Source organism: Hirundo rustica, chromosome 4 (assembly GCF_015227805.2).
Source record: "Hirundo rustica isolate bHirRus1 chromosome 4, bHirRus1.pri.v3, whole genome shotgun sequence".
NCBI lineage: Eukaryota > Metazoa > Chordata > Aves > Passeriformes > Hirundinidae > Hirundo > Hirundo rustica.
This window is the reverse complement of record NC_053453.1, coordinates 72,144,332-72,163,083: the sequence shown is the minus strand read 5'-3', so window position 1 is coordinate 72,163,083 and position 18,752 is coordinate 72,144,332. Positions and strand designations below refer to the sequence as shown.

General features: G+C 39.3%; 2 protein-coding genes across 14 annotated transcripts in view; one reads left to right on the top strand and one right to left on the bottom strand.

Annotated features, from left to right (window-relative positions):
• The window catches only part of PIK3C2G (phosphatidylinositol-4-phosphate 3-kinase catalytic subunit type 2 gamma), a 244,152-nt gene extending 236,415 nt beyond the window's left edge, over positions 1-7,737 (top strand). For 12 of the 13 annotated variants that reach the window (XM_058420387.1, XM_040063030.2, XM_058420389.1 and 9 more), the window contains 2 exons: positions 982-1,107; positions 5,971-7,737. In XM_058420387.1, the coding sequence (XP_058276370.1) occupies positions 982-1,107; positions 5,971-6,123 (279 nt within the window). In that variant the 3' untranslated portion in view covers positions 6,124-7,737. The remainder of the gene's footprint in view (positions 1-981; positions 1,108-5,970) is intronic. The other variant, XM_040063041.1, reaches the window with a different exon arrangement.
• Positions 7,738-10,302: 2,565 nt separating this feature from the next.
• Positions 10,303-18,752, bottom strand: part of PLCZ1 (phospholipase C zeta 1) — a 43,935-nt gene continuing 35,485 nt past the window's right edge. The window contains exons 9-12 of the mRNA XM_040062629.1: positions 18,461-18,633; positions 15,474-15,606; positions 13,795-13,944; positions 10,303-10,385 (exon numbers count right to left, since the gene is read on the bottom strand). Coding sequence (XP_039918563.1) covers positions 10,303-10,385; positions 13,795-13,944; positions 15,474-15,606; positions 18,461-18,633 — 539 coding nt within the window. The remainder of the gene's footprint in view (positions 10,386-13,794; positions 13,945-15,473; positions 15,607-18,460; positions 18,634-18,752) is intronic.

Here is an 18,752-nt window from a genome sequence, read left to right as displayed (position 1 = left end):
TACATCCTGTCACTGGATTGCCTGGGAGCTGAGGTAGACTTCCTGTCTAAAATGCTGATTATATGATTAAAATTTCTGCTATCTTGATACACCCCATTTTGTGCTTTCTGACGGTATGCTGTGTAACCAGCACAAGAGATTGTCCTTAATTATAAGCCAAGCATTAAGTGGCATGTGCTGGCAGGATTCCTGCTCCATAGCTTTTCATTTTTATGTTTCTGGTGTGTTCTTTCAAAGCCCTCAAATAATACAGTGCGTTTTCTGAGTAACTGTAATGCTGCTTTAGGAATAACTTTACAGCTCCTCGGAAGTTATCACAAAATTCTCCACCCACCAGCACTTGGCTGATGACTGAGCCTGGTTAATAGATTGTCTGTGATTTTGAGTTGCTACCGTATAAGATGGAATATCTGGAATGTCGTTCAGTAACCTGAACTGGAAAATTAAAGAGAGATTGCAGCTGTGTGATGGGTGAGATCGGAAAGGCTGTGGTAAGAATTCTGTTCTGCCCATACGGCTGCAGGAAATGCTCCTGGCTCCTCTCTAGTGATATGTTTATGAAACACCCCTAGAAACAATCGGTTCTCCCCGATATCAGCATTGATACTTAGGGGTTAAAATCAATTGGAGCTTTCTGTCTAAAATCCAGTTTCCATGCCTTGCTCTGGAAAGTGGAAGGGCCGGACTTTGTATCAGATTAAGACAAGTTAGACTGAGGCTTAAGTGTTTTTCCATCAGAATGTAAATATTGAAGATAGACAATTTTACCTTGTCTTTGTATAATTTTTTATTCCTGGTTCCATTTTAAGCTGAATTCTAATAATTCTTGTTATTCCACTAGCACTCCAATTTAGCCCAGAGAACACTGAGAATGTAACATGTTTCTCTGTCTACCCAAAGTCCAGATTTCATTTGATACTTTTTATTTGTTTTCTTTGCAAGAACATCGACATTTATATTTATGACTTTCTTGTTCTCCAGCGCCTCCCAGATGGCTCTGTCCCAAGTGCACATGCTGAATTTTATCTCCTGCCAGATCCTTATGAGGTCAGTCGAAGGAAAACAAAAACAGCTCCAAAAGGCTCTGACCCTACTTACAATGAACTTGTGAGTATTGTTCATTTTCTTCCACCCTTTTTTTGTTTTGTGGAATCACAGAATGAGAAGGACCACACTGGTCATCAGGTCCCACCTCCCAGCTCCAGCAGGGCCATCCCAGAGCACATGGCACACGTTGTGTCCAGACAGTTCTGGAATATCATCGGTGAGGGACACTCCAAACCCTCTCTGGACAATCTGCTCCAGAGCTCAATCACTGCACAGAGAAGTCCTTCTTCACATTCAGGTGAAACTTCCTGGGCATTAGTTCCTCCTGTTGCCTCTTGCGCCATTTCTGGGCCCCACAGAGCAGAGCCTGGTACATCCCCTGACCTCTTCCTGCAGACACTGACAGACACAGATGAGGGCCCGTCTCAGCTGTCTCTTTTCCAGGGTGAACAGGCCCAGCCCACTCAGCTTTTTCTCATGAGAGAGGTGTTCCCATCCCCTCACCATACCCATGGCCCTTCACTGGACTCACTCCAGTGGTCCCCTGCTTTTCTCAATCTGTTGAGCCCAGAACTGAACAACACTCCAGATGTGTCTCAGTAGGGCTGAGTAGAGAGGCAGGATCACCTCCCTCAGCCTGCTCTTAATGCCTTTCCTAATGCACCCTTTTTTGGCCACGAGGGCACACTGCTGGCTCATGGACAGCCTGTTGTCCCCCAGGACCCCCAGGTTCCTCTCTGCAGAGCTGCTTCCCAGCAGGTCCACACAGGTGCAACTTGTTTTATTTGCTTTGCCCACCCTTGAAATAAAACAACAATACAGCATTTTTAGAGCTGTTGCAATGAGGATGACCAAAAAGAAGGAACGTATCATAAACTGAACCACAAGTGTCTGCTTTGCATCTTCCTCAGAAGTGAAACAGGGTCTTTTATGTCTCTCTCTTCAGGAAAGCAGTTGAAGAAAGCATTTTTCACAGTGCTCTGTCTTACCCCATAACCACAGTTACACGTTAGCCAAATGAGGCCAAGCATCATTGCACCATAACCCAGCAGTTCTGAATGCAGATATGCACAATAGCATGAAAAGTATTAATTGAATAGGTGCTATGGATGCTGTTATTCAAATTAACATTTGAAAATTGGTTGTCACTGTCCTAAATTATACCACAAGAGTAAATAGCCGGGTTCTTTTCATGTTAAAATGCCATCAGTTCGCAGCTATATATGATTATTTCACACACCACTGAAGTGCTCATGCCTCTGGGGTGAAAGGAAACATTTGCATGGAGAAACATTTATGGCAGAGTGGAAAGTAGTATAAACTGTGTTTGTTCATAAGGGCAGATGAGATTGAAACAGTAGGTGGGATTGGAGATTACAATTATTACATGTAACAAATCTCCTGAAGATCTCAAAGCAATTTACAAATGCTCTTTCAGCAGGCTATAAAGTAGAAGGCATGGAAAACATTACCACTCCACCCTGTTTCATAGATAAGATATGATGAAACTTAGGTTAGTCAGCAGAGCCTGAGTGCTTATCTCTTAGTTTCTCAGTCCTGGAGTTCTAATATTTCTCTTTTCCCACATGTGTTAATTACAAAAGTTTGTACCTGCTTACACTGATGACTTCCAGCATTTTGTAAGAAGACTCCCTGAGTAGTATTGCTGCTCACAGCTGAGAAAAATTTCCCTCCCTACAGTACTGCAGTGGAATAACAAGGAACTAGCCTTTATTCTTTATTTTTTTGTTCTTTCCTTCTTCTTTCTCTCTCTCTCTCTTTTTTTTTTTTTTTTTTTTTTTTTTTGCTATCAGAGTGGAATGAATCTAATTAATCTGTCTAAAGAAATTCCTTTACATTTGAAAGGTATTTAAAGCAAAGGTACGTAATGTGATTATATCATAACATTCGTTGTAAGGTATCCAAAATGGACAACAGATAAGAGCCAGCCAGAAACACTGGAAGACAATTATCTTTCAAATTGTTCTTAGATCCCTGTGAATGCAAGGAAATCCAAAATCCTGTCTGCAGTTAGCCACTGGGAGGAGATTTAATTGTGGTTCACAAGTGTTCCACTGCTGTTAAAAGAAATTCCATGCGAACTTTAATGTCCTTAATGAAAACAGAGAGCCGTCTTCCCAGATGCTCAATCTTTTTCACTGGGAAGTGCTAATCACAGTGGGGACATATGGTTCCATTGAACTTGGCCATTTCCAACCCGATGCCTGTGCTTTAGCAGCTCTGCTCCTCCATATGTGATGTCATTCTGGATGCATTTTTTGTCCAAGGCTGGTAGACTGAGGCAGAAGCCGCCCCAGGGAAGAAAAACTACTAAAAATATAAGTCAGCTGTCTCTTAAGTTAGTTACTGTCCAAAACACAGTGTACAGAAATGTAGTAGCCTTTTTTATGAGTTCATAAGTTTTTATTAAAGCCAAATGCTGGAAGGAAGCTGTATATTAATTTCCTTCTTTGTTCCAGACTGACAAATATCTGAAATGTGCTTCTCTTGGGTATTTTTGATTTTAGTTTGGTACTTCTATTGCTTATGACTGCCTACAGCAAATTATCAACCTTGCAAAACTGCTTTTTATGTTTGATTTTTACTCGTGTGTGTGAGAGTGAAGATGTGAAAGTCCAGGAGGGCTGACAATAAAATAAATTACAGCAAATGTTTTGGAGTTGCTTTGAGCAAACAAATCCTTCTTTTCTCTTGTGCCTGTATTTGGATTTTGAAACTTGTGGCACTCACAGTAGTTAATGTTATATTGCATTAAGAAGTGGTTGTTGAGAAGAGGATTAACACAGAAAAATGGAATACAAAGAGAAAACTAAGGCAGAGCAGCCCCAGCCATTCTGATGGAAGGGGAGGAGGGGAACAGCACCAGGAGCCACAGCCACTCCCTCCAGCACACCATGCATCAAAACTACCTTGGATTAATTACCAAATCTAGGAACTGTGCCATGGCTACCTAAGGAGAAGCAACTGTCCCTCATTTGTGATTAAAATGTCATTAGACTCCTGTAGGTCAACAGTGTTTCTCTTTTTGGAGCCAGGAATTGTTGAATTCCAGCCCTGACAGTCCCACTGATTTGCTGCATGGCCGCATGTAACTCGCCTCCATCTGATCTGTGTAAAAGGCAGGCAAATATTCTCACTGCACAATCACTTCAGGAGTTAACTGTTCCCAAATTCTGGCAGGTGGCATTTGTTTTATCCACACCCTAATTCACACTTCTCCAGACCTTTCTTCACTCCCTGCATCCTGATGATAATGTATACCTTACTCCAGCTGAATTTGCAATACCATTTTGGAAAGAGTTTACTGGGATCATTTGGAAACCACCCACCCTGCACTGCAAAGGCCTGTCATTGCTCAAAGATTAAAGCCTCTTTTTGCCCAAAGATTGAAAGTTGCTCGTTACCTCCGTTCAGTTTCTTAGCATTTACAGCTGATATGTGTAGTTTCTGGTGATTTAAAGCAACAGCTGGTACCTTTAATACATTGGCAAAGAAACAAGGCAGCTTCCTTTGGTAACATTAGCATCGCCTCAATGTCAATTCAGAGATTTTTTTCTAAATTGTATTATGCTTACTGTGCCTGGCCTTGCTCTTCAGATTTTCTTCATCATCTCACTTTTAGTTTGGTGAGGGAAAGAGAAGCTGGGGAATTTGTAATTCACAGACCATTTGGCAAAATAGACACAGCGAACATGAAAGCCAGAAAGCACCAGGTGCAAATTTCATGACAGCCATCCCAAACTATTATTTCCAAAGGTTTCTAAATGGAAAAGGAAATGTTAAGCCCCTGGTTAAGACCTTTCTTGGTGTCTTGTTGGTGCTTTCTGTGAGGGTTGCTTGGTGTCCTGTGCATTCCACGCCCCCTGTGAAATTCCTGCAGTTGCAGAGATCCAATCTAGAGGGGCTCAGTCCACCCCTCCTTTTCCTCAGCAGTGCCATAGGTACAGATAGGTGCATTCAGATTCCATGGAAAATCCAAGCAGGTAAATGCCTTTTAGGCCGTTTCAGTTTCCCATTCTCCTGAAGCGGCAGAATGTCACCACGTTTGCTTTTTAAGCAGCACAGAGAGATTAAAATTTAAAGCGTTTTTCCGCTGCAACTAAAATAGCAAAAACAGCCATACAAATTTTAGATTAAATGTACTTCTCTTAAGTGAGTTTACCTTTCAGACCTGCATCATCTGAGAGCATTCCTTCCCATTTTATCAGCCCACATGCAGTTCACTCAGCAGGTTTTCATTAATGCAGAGACTGAAGCACAGGAATCTGTTCTGAGTGCAGAATTCTTATTCTTGTTGGGCTATTGCTGCAGTTTGTTTGGGTTTTGTTGGGTTTTTCTTTTTTTTTTTAATTCAGAAAAATACACTATCTTTATTTGATAATTAATCCCTGTGTGTTCTCACAGTATTAAGGTAATTTAAAAGCTATTTTAAAAACTATAGGTGTTAATTATTTTTTAAGAGATGCTAAACTACTGTTTCATTTATTTTGAGAAGTATCAACAGCACTAAACATCTAAATTTAGTAAGTTCCACTTGCTAACTGGGTCCAATGTTTTCACAGGGAAAATTATGAATACTGACTTTTTTTTTCTTTCAAACATTGTTCAAGACAGGTTTCAAATTTATTTGAAAATGGTAATAAGATTTCACAAGCCTAAACTCGTGATTCTAAGGTAAAATCTCTTTATATAAACTAGATAAGGTCAAATGCATTTCTGAGGTAAATTCACTAAAAAAATTTGGCTCGTGGTTAATAGCTTACTGTTCTGGATGGGAGTTTAAAGCAATTATCACAAAGTTGGATTAATCATCATCTTGAACGCTGCATTGAAGTGCTTTGCCTGTCAAATAGATTAACAAACTTGTATGTTTTTTTTCTCTTTCGCTAAATATCATTTCAGATTGTGTATGACAGAGTCACAGAGCTCCAAGGCCGGATACTGAAGCTCATTGTGAAAAGCAAAGGAACATTTGTGGGAGCTGTTAACATTCAACTGAGCAGTGTCCCGTTCAATGAAGAAAAGTGGTACCCACTGGGAAACAGTGTAATTTAAATGTTCTCCAAGATGATTCAATTATTTGCCCACTAATGTTTCTTTATCCCATTTCCCACGGTACATTTTGTCTCAGTTGCCCTTGAGAATAGGCAGTCATCTGCTGAGCACATATCCTAACATTTTTAACCATAAGGTCATTGTCTTAAACGTGCTACCATCTTCCTGCCACAGTGTGAGTTTAAGGAATCACATGCTAAGGACTTGTAGCAACATGCAGAAAGTTCCTATGATGGCAGTGAAGGGTTTGGTTTTGTTAACACTGAATAGCACTGTAAAAATACTGAATTCTGTACACATTAGTGTGTGGGGCCTCATTCTTTGCCCATTAATTCCACTGACTGTGTTGAAAGAATGCTGATAATGATGCAATTTATCATCACTGCATGTGATGAGCTCACCAAAAAAACATGCAATGGTTCCCTGCCGATATATTTCTGATGTCCAGCAAATTCCACATTGAATCTTACCCAATCAATACTTTGTTTTCTTAAGAACTTTAAAAGTTTTGATAAAATGTAACATTTAATCCAGGATATTAATTTGTCAATAATATATTTCGCTGTTTCTTTTATTCTGACATCCAAGAGGCAGATATAACTGGTCATTCGTCTGAAGAAAGAAGGAGGGAGAACCCAATGTTCATGAATAAAGAGAATATATTGAATGTGAGCTTTCAGTGAGGGGTTTATTTGAGCTCATGATACCACAGATATTTGTTCAGCAGTCTTCCCACATTGCACTCCTATGCTGCATAAGGGGTTCGAGTCAATACATGCATTGAATAGACCTCAGGGCTATAAAATACATGTTTATGTATTAAATAATGAACATGAGTGGTTCCTTTAAGTTCAGAGATGCTAATTATGTGCTCTGTTTTTCTCTAATTTGAGGAAGCACTTAAGCACATCTTTAAGCCTTTGGCATGTGAGCAGCCACAATGAACTGCCCATTATTGCCGGACTCTTGCACATACCTGCTGACCATGTAAATAAACCTTTTCAGGGCCAGGGACACATTTTTAAGGCACAGGAGATGTGTTGATTTGTGACCTGATCTGCTGTAAATTTTAAGTTACCATATACTGGACAGATCTGACATTTGTCCTACCAGGTGGAACAGTGGTCAACAGAGGGGTAATAATCCCAGAAATGAAGATAATTGCCTTCTTCTCCCAAAGGATGCTTGCATTAGTCTTCAGAATATAAAGTTATATAAAGCTCCTGAAGTGGGACTTGGAGTGTTAGTTAGGAAATTAAATAAGCTGGAGTTTTTCTCAGCATCAAACCCATGGACTTGATCAGGTTTTATCTGATACTTTCCCCAGTCAAACTGGTGTACTAAGCTCCTCCTCTTCAGCAAGGGGAGATGAGGGGAATTCTGAATATTAATAATATTAGTCTATTCAGAGCTGTAAGAAACTGTAAAATATTTACCACATGCAAGGGATATTGGCTGGCACACGGAATATCATCTCCACAAAGATCAGGACAGCAAACATTTTATACTACAGCCTCTCCCGGGAAATGAATCAAGTGTCTTGTCATTCAAGCACAGAAAACACACAGAGACCAGCTTACAAAGTTATCAAATTACCTGACCTTACAGTTCAATATTGATTTCAGATTCCTCTTAGTCTACTGTCTCAATTTCCTTATTAAAGATATAATGAAATTTTCTAAGAGTGTTATTTCCTGTGACATTTTCTAACCCTTGTTTACCATATGCCCTGATTTTCCATCTTAGAGCAGAAGCATAAGACAGCATTAGAATGGTAATAAATAAAAAGAGCATTACAGTGTACTATCAGAACTGTCTGCAAACTTAAGCAATGTTGGTTTATATTAAAGAAGCTTGTCAATATAACATCCTTTTTTTAAAAAAAAACATATTTGGGTAACATCTGCCACTAGTTGTGTCATGTAATTAGTTGTGTAACCTTCCTGTGGAAGGTCAACAATACTTCAGTTCTGAAAGGAAGGTGGGAAAATTGTGTCTTATGGGCAACATCTACACTGATAGCTCTGTTAGGCAAGAAGTTGTCCTAGATCTTCACACACATAATCAACCCTTGCCTTTTCTAAAATTCTCTAGTTCTCCTCAGAGTACTGTGTTTCTGATTTCCTGAGTTCCAGTAAGATGTATCCTGAGCTCCCTGCTCCTATGAGGAACATGGTTCTTTACAAATCAGTCCTTTAGCAGCAGGAGGTTCAAGACTAAGCTAAGGAAAGGAACCAATAATAGCATGCGATTTTTTTATGATTTTAAGAAGTACTTTTTTTTTCTCAAAACTATTTTTCAAGTAAGAAAATGACAGTGGGCACTAAAGAGGAATAGCCCAATCAGAACACACATTTTACAAATTTAAAGGGGACATAGTATGTGTAATTTTTCCTGTTCCCTTGAAAAGCTACAGTAGTAAGAAATTTTCTTCAATACTTTATTTCTTCAAAATAAAAGTGTCAATTTCACATGCTCATATCCTAAAAATTAGCATGACCTCTCATATATGTTGAACTATTATTCTCATTCAATAATTAAACGTAAATTTGAAATTAGCTTCAAGTGATATTAACTGAATTTTAAAAATATCCAAAAACTATCAGTATATCTAAATTGTTTTTAAATAATCATAGAATAATAGAATCACAGAATGGCTTGGGTTGGAAGGAATTTCAAAGATCATCTCATTCCAACCACCTGCCATGGCCAGAGACACTTTGTAGGTTGCTCAGAGCCCAATCCATCTGGCCTTGAACACTTCCAGGGATGAAGAGTCCACAACTTCTCTGGAAACCTGTGCCAGTGCCTCACAATCCTCACAGTAAAGATTTTTTTCCTAATATCCAATTAAATTTACCTTCTTTCAGTTGAGAGTTTTCAGTTTTATCCACCCTTGTCCAATCACTACATGCCCTTCTACTGGAAGGTTCTATCAGGTCTCCCTGGAGCCTTTTCTTCTCTAGGCTGAACAGCTCCAATTCTCTCAACCTTTCCTCACAGCAGAGGTGCTCCACACCTCTGATCATTTTCATGACCCTCCTCTGGACTGACTCCAAAAAATCAACATCTTTCTTGTGTTGCGGGCCCCAGGGCTGAATACAACTTTGCAGCTGGGATCTCCTGAGAGCAGAGTAGGAGATGAAATCACCTCCCTCGACGCTGCTTTTGATAGAAAATGTGGGCTGTGTTTCCCCTTTTTCAATCAGTGGGGACTTCACCAGCCTGTTCATCAGGTCACGTGGACGTGTGCACTTCAAGGCTCCTTAGGTTTTCTCAAACCCATTCTTCTCCTACAGAAAAACAGCAGTAGAGCCAAGGACAGTAATCTTTATTCAGGATACCCCTTCCATCAAAGTCCTGCTCGCTTCATAACATCTCGGAGAATATTCCTCTCTGGGAATCAGGCCATTGGGGTGTTGCAAGGCTGTGTCTGGTTCTGTCCCCGCTCCAGGCGGGAGCTGACCTCCGGCTAGCTCTGGTCAACACAGCCACAGAATGTTCCCAGTCCGGGGGGCACGCAGGCTATCACCTGCTGGCTCGGCTTCTCGGCAGCTGGACTCAATAGTGTCGTGACAGCAACAGCAGCAGCAGAAGAGAAAAGGCTGGCTCTCAGCTTAGCAGGTTAAAAGATGTTTATTAGCTGAAGAGCTGAGGAGCAGAGAGCTGAGCTCCGAGCTGAAAGCTCCGAGCTGAGAGAGTTTGAATCTCCCTCCTACCCCTTATAAGCAGGGGAGGGGTTCCAGGGAGATTACCACAAGACAACAAATCAGGGGATCCAGGGGGTAACAAGGTGTGCCCACCCCCAAAGCCCTGGACCACTAAAATCCAGAGCTAAAGGAATTCCCCCCCAGGGGACCTATCACCTGAAGCCCTCTCCCTGAGATTTTGCAATCCAGAAGGGACCCCTGGAGTGATAGGCAGGCTGCCCCAGAGAGGGGGGTTGGGGCAGAGGGGATGTTACAAGTCAGGTGAGGAGTGGGAGGACTGACACACAACACCTTATTATACAGACAACACAAAAGGGATACAGAAATGGGGATACAGTGAAAGGAACCATAACATAAACTTCTTATAAAAACCTAATAAAACAGTTCTGCACCACCATACAAGGCCAAAAATGCTACTTTATTCAAGCAGGGGACAATCCCCCAGAACAATTTCTTCTGCAGAAAATCACTAATAGTACCAAACATGAACAAACAGCGATGCAGATTCCAGCTTCACGCCTTCTTTGGACATCAGTGGAATTCTACGGTAACCTGTAAATATAATAACACCTTTATTAATGCATTAACCACAAGGACAAATAAAATGATGGAGTGTTTTTATGATCATCTATGCAAACAAGGAATTTATTATGATTCTGTAAATAGCTCTTTATAAATAAAATGAAATTATACAGGACCTAAACACCATTTGTGCTGTTTTTTCTTGTCTCTCTCTATCTCTATATCGTATGTCGATTCTGGTATTTTTGGTGACAAGAGTGAAAAACTCCAGTGTTTTTCAGGATGTGGTATTTTTTCAAATGGAAGACTGTTAACCCGGTGATATTTAAACATGGTCAGAGCTTACAATGTAACATCCAAGGTCATGTGCTGCATACATTGTTCTGATAGCAAATAACTTGTGAATTAGCCATGACAGTGCCTACAGAATGGTGTTGCAGCAGCTGGGCACTGTCCAGCTGAGACAGAAAAAAATGAAGTGTAAGATCTCTTGCCATGACATCTTAAAAGGATTATTATATATGAGTAATTCACTTTATTAGAGATAATTCATGCCATCAGAACCTATGTGTTCATCTGGTTGTTGAAGCATTTGGAGATGCCGTAGTTTTCAACTTCAAACATAATTTGCTTACCTGCTTAGAAAACAAAACAATCTCTTCATCAAAATCCCAACCTGTATTGCTCTATATGATTAAATGTCCATTATTCCATAATAATAAACAATGTCATTTTTAATTTAAAAAAAAAAAATCGGTATTTTTTCTATGTATATATAACTCCAGCTATTTAAGTAAGTTTCTGTTTTGTATGAGTATCTATGTTCTGAACTGCAATTTTCAAAATTTTTAGGTATGTCTGGATGTGAGTCTTTGGGACCCACATTTACCTGGGTCTGGAATTTCTTGCTTCTTTTATACAGAATTATACCATCATTTAGATTGGAAAAGATCTCTAAGATCAAGTCCAGCCTTTGATCACCACCTTGTGAACCATGCACTAAGTGTCATGTTCAATTTTTCTTGAATATCTTCAGGGGATGGTGATTCCACCTCCTCTCTGAGCAACCCTTTCTAATACTGGACAACCCTTCCAGTGACAAAATTCTCCCTGCTGTTCAGCTGAACCTTCCCTGTCAGAGCTTGAGGCCATTTCCCCTTGTTCTGTCATATTACGCATAAGTTCCTCTGGTATTTAAGGTTCAGATTCTGGGCAGCAGATATTAAAAGTGGTTTCAGGCAATTTACATTTGAGATCAGTTTTTAAGGCATGCACACAATATGTGGAAAGCTTGGTTGATTTCCTATCCAAAGATACACTTTAAGGGCTAAGATTAATTTCCGAAGACTTGTGTTCTAGCCTCTATCTACAGAATATTCTACAAAGTGTCCTGAGAGAAGTAAAACTTTTTTTGTTATTGAAATTGCTCCAATTTCCATTAAATAATTAACTACGCATGGATCCCGTGATAAAAGAGGTAATAATTGAGTTCCTGTCCTGTATTAGTATTCTCCATGGCAGATTCATTGGCACAGGGACTGCAACAGAGGACTCCCCCTCCTATTTGCTTTTAACCACCCAGGCTGAGAACTTTTCTCAATTTCAACCCCTTTGAGTATAGCTACGTAACAACTATGGAAAATCAAGTTCTGTTACATCTGGACAGCAAGCATTCCCCCCCCCAGTGGAGTCTCCAAGTAGTTGGGAGTCTGCTCCTGGGGAAAGGAAGGCAGTGGGATATAGACTTGAATCCTCTCAAAAGAAAATGCTGAGGAGGGAGGAAATGGCACAACTTTGTCCCACTGCCTGTCAAAGAAAATGAAAAGATATAAGCACTGCTCAGCTTTTGGAAGTAAATTGCCCTCAGGGACACCTCAGGGATGTGAATCCTAGGGACTGAGGGACAGTCCTGTGGTACAGATTAAAGCAACTGGAGTGTGAAGACTAAAACTGAAATCCTAGCTCACCCTTTGGCATTTTAGGCAATTCTTCCCTTTTCTTCTTGCTGTGACTCCCTCTGCAAGATCACTATTTTCCCATTTCTCTGAGAGCTCGGGTACCTAAAGCAAAACCATCATTCCAGACCTGTTTTCAGAGATCTCAATGTTTAGCATTGCAATAAATGCTTGCAATAAATTTTGAAATTATTTATTACTTCACCTCTTAGAAGCATTTTTTTAATGGCCTCTGGGCATCCTGAGAGCAAATTACTTTATTTTATGTTGTGTTAAGTGGGGATTAGGGCAATTTGTTTGACATCATTTATAGGTTTTGTACCTAGACACATTCCCTAGCACTTTGAATAACTCCATTGAAAATGTTTCCTCAAAAATCTACTGCTCTTACTTTTCCAAAATATTAATCCCTTATTTGTGACCAAAATTAATCCTATAGAGACATTAAGCCACATTGAAAATTTGAAAATTGTAAAATCAATAATTTTACAAGCACTTGTAAGCAGCAGTTGCCTGATATTTGAATTTCTCTCAGACATTGTGAGTTGATGGGTTGAGTTTTCCTTCATTATCCAGAAGTATGCAAATAAAAGGAGAGTAAAAGGTTATCAGTGTAAAAATTTATGTTGTAGAAAAGCAACTGAGCTCTAAGAGTAATGTATTTGTTCTTGTATAACTCTTCAACCTCAACTAAGAATCACAAGCTGCTTTATGACTTCCAAACATGAGGGGAAAAAAAACATTTAAAATCCTGTTAAGCTTAATAAAAAAGGTGCAGTCCCTGTTGGCCAGCTCCAGTGTTTTGCCTTCCCATCTTTATTCACTAATAAAAGTTGTTTGTTTTGTCAGAATTAGCTTTGGAAAGCCAGGGTAGTAAACAGCCATTTTACATAAGCCTTTCTCCTTGGCCCATTGACTTCTCTGTCTGCTCTTTAAGTGCAGCCTATTCATTACAAAGGTTCCGGGAACTCTACTGACTTCACAAAAAAAATTCCACCATGAAAAATGCCGTAAATATTTTGCCTAATTTATACCCACTGTTCTCCACTCTGAAAAGTTGCAGATAGGTTACCTTAGGGAGTTTTGGTGGTTTGTTTTGTTTTAATTTAGTGTTGGGTTGTGAACTTACCTGAGTAGGAAGTGCACAAAACTTGCCTTTATAGCAGTTCTGACTAGTCTTGATGCTTGCAATGAACTAAAATACCACCTGAGCAGTTTCCATCTAGAATGGAATACTACACTGGGAATAATTACCTGCCATTAATATTGTTTTGATTTAGCATCATTGCATTCAGAGAACACAATTATTTCAAAAAACAAGAGAGTACCATTTTTTCATTTAGTTACACAATCATCCTCTAGGAAAAAAAAAACAAACAAAAAGAAAACATGATGCTTTACTCTCAATGCTGCAGTAACCATAAAAGCCTGGAATGTTGCAGATTTTTTTGAGCTGTTATTAGTGATTCACATAAAAGAATTACCTGTGTTCAGGCTCAACACAGGTAAAGTGTATTGGCCAAGGAATTCATTGTTAACCAGAGATACCTCATCCTCCACACAGAAGCGTATCAGTGCCAGTTCTGGAACTTGGATGTTAAAAGAGAACGTTTCGTTCCATTTAGGACACAAAGCTAATGAAAAGAGAAAAGAAACAGGACCGAAATATTATTTCTTTTTTTCCCCACTCAATAACTGAATTATTGTACCTGCTATCACTAGTCTGAACTGGTAAAGAGCTATTTTTTTTCCCTAGGTATCTGTGCCCATTTAAATAAATGACGAGACTCCCACTGACTGCAGTGGTGCAAAAGCCAGTTGATATCATCCCTTAAAAGAGAGCAAAATGGGACAAGGATAGCCAGGTTAAGAAATTCTGCTCAACCTAAATTTTCCTATAGCCATGCCAGTTTCATGTTTCTGCCAAAGTTTCTCCTTTCACAGTGTTGGAAATAAATGAATTCAGGTGGTAAAACGTTCACTTGACTACAAATACGAAAAGAGAATGTGGAACAGAAGGGGGTTACTTTGTCTTTAGAAATGTTCAGAGGCTAATTTAAAACAGCAGCCATTTATAAGAAAGAAAAAGAATAGAAGACAGAGGCACAGACAAAGGGAGATCACAGGGAGCTTGTAGTCTGAGACATCAAGAAGATCTATACGATAAAGATAAGGGAGTGCTCAAAGACAGCTACAAAGAGTACAAACTTCACCTGTCAAGCAATTAAGGGATTACTCCTACTAGAAACTTCAAATGAGACAAGTGATGAAGTTGCAGCAATTGCTTAAAAAAAAGGGCTAAATTTACCAATTTGTGTATTGGTTTATGCAGGGATAGGATTCATTTTCTTCATATCAACCCCTATGGTGTTGTATTTTGGATTTTTTGACCCAAACAGTGCTGATTACACACCAGTGTTTGAGCTGTTGCTGAGAAGAGCTTGCACAGTGTGGAGATTTCTGGTTTTGTCACTCTGCAAAGCAGCTCCCCACGCCGCATCCCAGTGAGGGGACTGGAGGTACCCAGGAAGCTGGGAGGAGACACAAGTGGGACAGCTGACCCCAGCTGACCAAGGGAGCGTTCCTTAGCAGTGGTGTCACGCTCACAGCTGGGGGAGAGGAGGAAGGGCGAGCAGAGTTACAGCATCTGTCTTCCCAAGTAAACACGGAACTCAATAATGAAGCCTTGTTTCCCTGGGAATGGCTCTACACCCTTCCTGTGGGAAGTGCTAAATTAATTCCTTATTTTTGCTTTGCTTGTGTGTGCAGCTTTTGCTTTACCTATTAAATTAATTAAACAATTTTCTCCTCAAGCCAAGGGTTTTCTCATTTTGGCCCTTCCAGCCCTCTTCCCATCCAGCTAGGGGAGAGCACGCAAACAGCTCTGTGAGGTTGAGCTGCTGTCCAGGATGAGCCCACAGCAGTGTGCAAGAAAAATTCCATCTTCCTTTAGAAAGGGGGAAGTTTGTGCTTCCATAATCTACCAGTCTAAAAAAATGGCACACAACATGAACTTCTGCTACAGATTTTGTGCCAGGAGATCCTAGTCTAGAGAGAAATTATTGCATTTTCTATAACAACTCCTTGGGATGCAACGTTGGAGATTCCTCATAAAATGTTGTTGTGCTTTGTTCACAGTCAAGAGAATCAGATTGATGCTCACCATTGCTTTTTATAACGCTAGATTTCTTTCTTGCTTGATCCTCTGGCACACCATAGATTTCTATCTGCACCATGGGGTCAGCTTTGTTGGTCTTTGACATGCTGCTAGGTGGTAACTGATGGCCACTGATCAGCTGGAAAATTAAAGTTGTATTGAAGTAACTGTAAGAATGAACTATCCACCACAGCCATTTAGTAGCCATAATAAAAATACCTTTCATAAGAAATTACTTTAAGTACATACCAGCCATGAACTGTGCATTAAACACATATTAAGCACCATGGAATCAAGAACAAGGTGCTTCCCATATAATTTTTTTTGATAATTTTTTTAGAAATATTTTCAACTAGATCAGATTGCTCCAAACCCAATCCAAACTCACCTGGAATGGTTACAGGGATGGGACATATTTAATCTCTCTGGGTTGCCTGTGCCAGTGCTCCACCACTCTCTTCTTTTTATATATATATATATATATATATATTTTATATTTTATATATATATATATATATATATATGATAATTTTAAACTATAATTTTCAGGGTTTTTTAAATTATTATTCAATAGCTACATATAAAATTATATTTTTGTTACTTTTCAAAATAATCATGTTGAAGGAATGAGTCTATGGTTATTTTTACATTTTCTACTATCAAGCTTCATGAATTCCATCTGTCTGGAGTGGATCAGCATCAAGACCCACCATGACATCAGCACTGTGCTACAGGGTGTGTGGCAGACTGCCTCACCTGTGCCTCATCTCTTGCACAATAAGACAAAAACTCTTCATTTAGTGAGCTTCCTGATGTGTTCCTCCTTAATTTAGTTAGCTACCTGGAAATTTTGTCTCAGACTGCCCTGTAACCTGGCACCCAGCCTAAAAAAGGATTTATGAAAGTCACAGCTTTGTCAGCTTTCTATCTATATTTCAGGACACCTAGGAAAGAGTAAACGTCTGTGCAGTAACCAGCTTTTTAGAAATCAGTGTATGAAATGTATTGAGAGAGATATACAAGCCTGATAACACAGGTGAAAGATAAGACTCCTGCTCCTGGTTTCAAGACTAAGCATCATAAGAGATTCTTATTCCCGTGCCAATCCAAAAAATCAAAACCCACAAATTCCACATTTTGCTTAGGTATTTTCTGTAACACCTTGCTCCAAGAGAAGTTCTAGCCTGAAATATTGAAAAGTAGTAGCTTGGCAAACACTGATGCCCTTTCTGCCTTCACCAGAAAGTTTTGCAGTCACTGATGGGCTGTCCACAAAGAATCTGGGAGAATCCTGAAGGCCATTGCCAAGGCCTGCATGACCCATTGCTAGACCCAGTCTAAGTCTCCCCTGGGGTGGGAAAAGAGTGAGCTCTTTTAAGCATATTATGACCCAAACCCATAAATCAAATCAATTTTTGAGATCAAAGGTGAGGCAGACATACAGAGAGATGTCAAATTTGTTGGGCTGGGAAGAGTCTTTATGAAGCACCTTGAATATCTCTGGTTCTGCTGGATGGGAATCGTAGCACATGAGGTTAAGGACAATGAATTCTGTAAAATCAGGCCCTATGTGATGTTTCTGTTCATTCATTCATACTGAGAGATTTGCCCCCTAGATGTTTTATCTTTGCTTTCTGTTAAGTCATTTCTCCATTCATTTGGTTAGCAACTTTGTCAGCAGAAGCCGCTTTTCCTTTGACTCCTGCTCCCAATTCTTTTTGTCTCCATCCACCATTTCCTGGTTTTTGCTGCTGACTATGAATGGGGCTCTCTGTGTCCTTCAATCCCTCAGCCAGTGGGATGCCACTACTTCTCTGCAGCCTGCACTACCCAGCCTGTAGTCTCAAATTTCTCAGTCTAAAGCACTGCCTTTCTCTTCTCCAGCTCCTTCCAAAGTCAGACACTTCCTTTGCGCCGACAATGATTTTGTTTGTCTCCTGCATTACAATTCGGGGATTCTCATCCTCTTAATTCCAACTTCACACAAATTAGGGCTAAAATAACTGATGTATTTGCCTGGCTGCCTGAAATCCTCCAGCAATGTCTATTCACAATTGGTATGCTCACTGTCAGGACACTAAAATGTTATTCATTAGGTGAGTGCATTATGTAAGCATTTTATAATTGTCACTAACTATCATTTTATCTCCACTATTTATTACTCTGAAAGAAACAAAATAGCAATTACACACTAATTATATGCTAATTAAATAGAATTTATGCAAGTGGCATTCTGTGTAATCAGAAATATTACTTTTTCATTGGGAAAAAGGAGTTTTCTAATTAGTGAACAATCATAACAAATCTACTTGACCTGAAGAAAAGGGTTTTTCTAACCATTTATTTGTAAATGACATGTATTTCTAGTATTTTTGGAGGTAAATCACATTATAATTTGGGAAAGTAGAAATAATTCAAAGACTTATTAATTCATCCCTCCTTTCATAGTTATTTATACCATTTTAGGATTATAAATAGGCTTTTATATATGCATAGGAAGATCATGAGGCTTAAAAGAAGCATAAAGCTTCCTATCTTATCTTTAAAAATTTCCATTTGTCAATTAACATTATAATAGTACATTAAAATGGTCTTATTGATATTGAAAGAAATAACACCCAAAGTGCACATTTGATTTTTGTATTTTCAGTTCCATTTACACAAGCCCAATTCACTGGTCCCTTTGTCCACTATAATATTTCTATTTCTTTATACAGCATCATGAAAATCATGTATTTTTACAGACTTTTAGAGGCTCTGAACCCCTACATATTTTTAGCAAACATAAGTGAACTACAGATGGGAAAGCACCCAAGCAGCAATTTATACTAGCTGAGAGTTTTACCATCTTCTTGAAAAAAAAATTGCTCCCAACAAACAAGAATGGGAATAAAATGGGGGGGAAAAATTTGTATGTATAACAATTGCATCTGAGCTACGCAGCATTTGTTTTCCCACTTTTATGGAACAAAGCAACACTTGAATAATCTTACCCTTATTGACAGAGACAGTGGTTTGCTGTGGCCTCCCACATTTCGGGGTGTAAATGTGGTATTGCGATCCCTCAAGAATGCAGGTTTCAGCACGTAGCCACAGCCACCATTGTCCAGGAATTTTCCATCTTGCAATTCCATTTGTGTTCCGGGTGTCTGGAAGTTTAAGGCCACTGTGAAATTATATCAGTATTGATTTTAGTGAATTAGGTTTGATAACATTTTATAAAACAAATATTAAAAAAGGAAAAAAAAAAAAAAAGCAGATGAGCTTAAGGTATCTATATCTCTC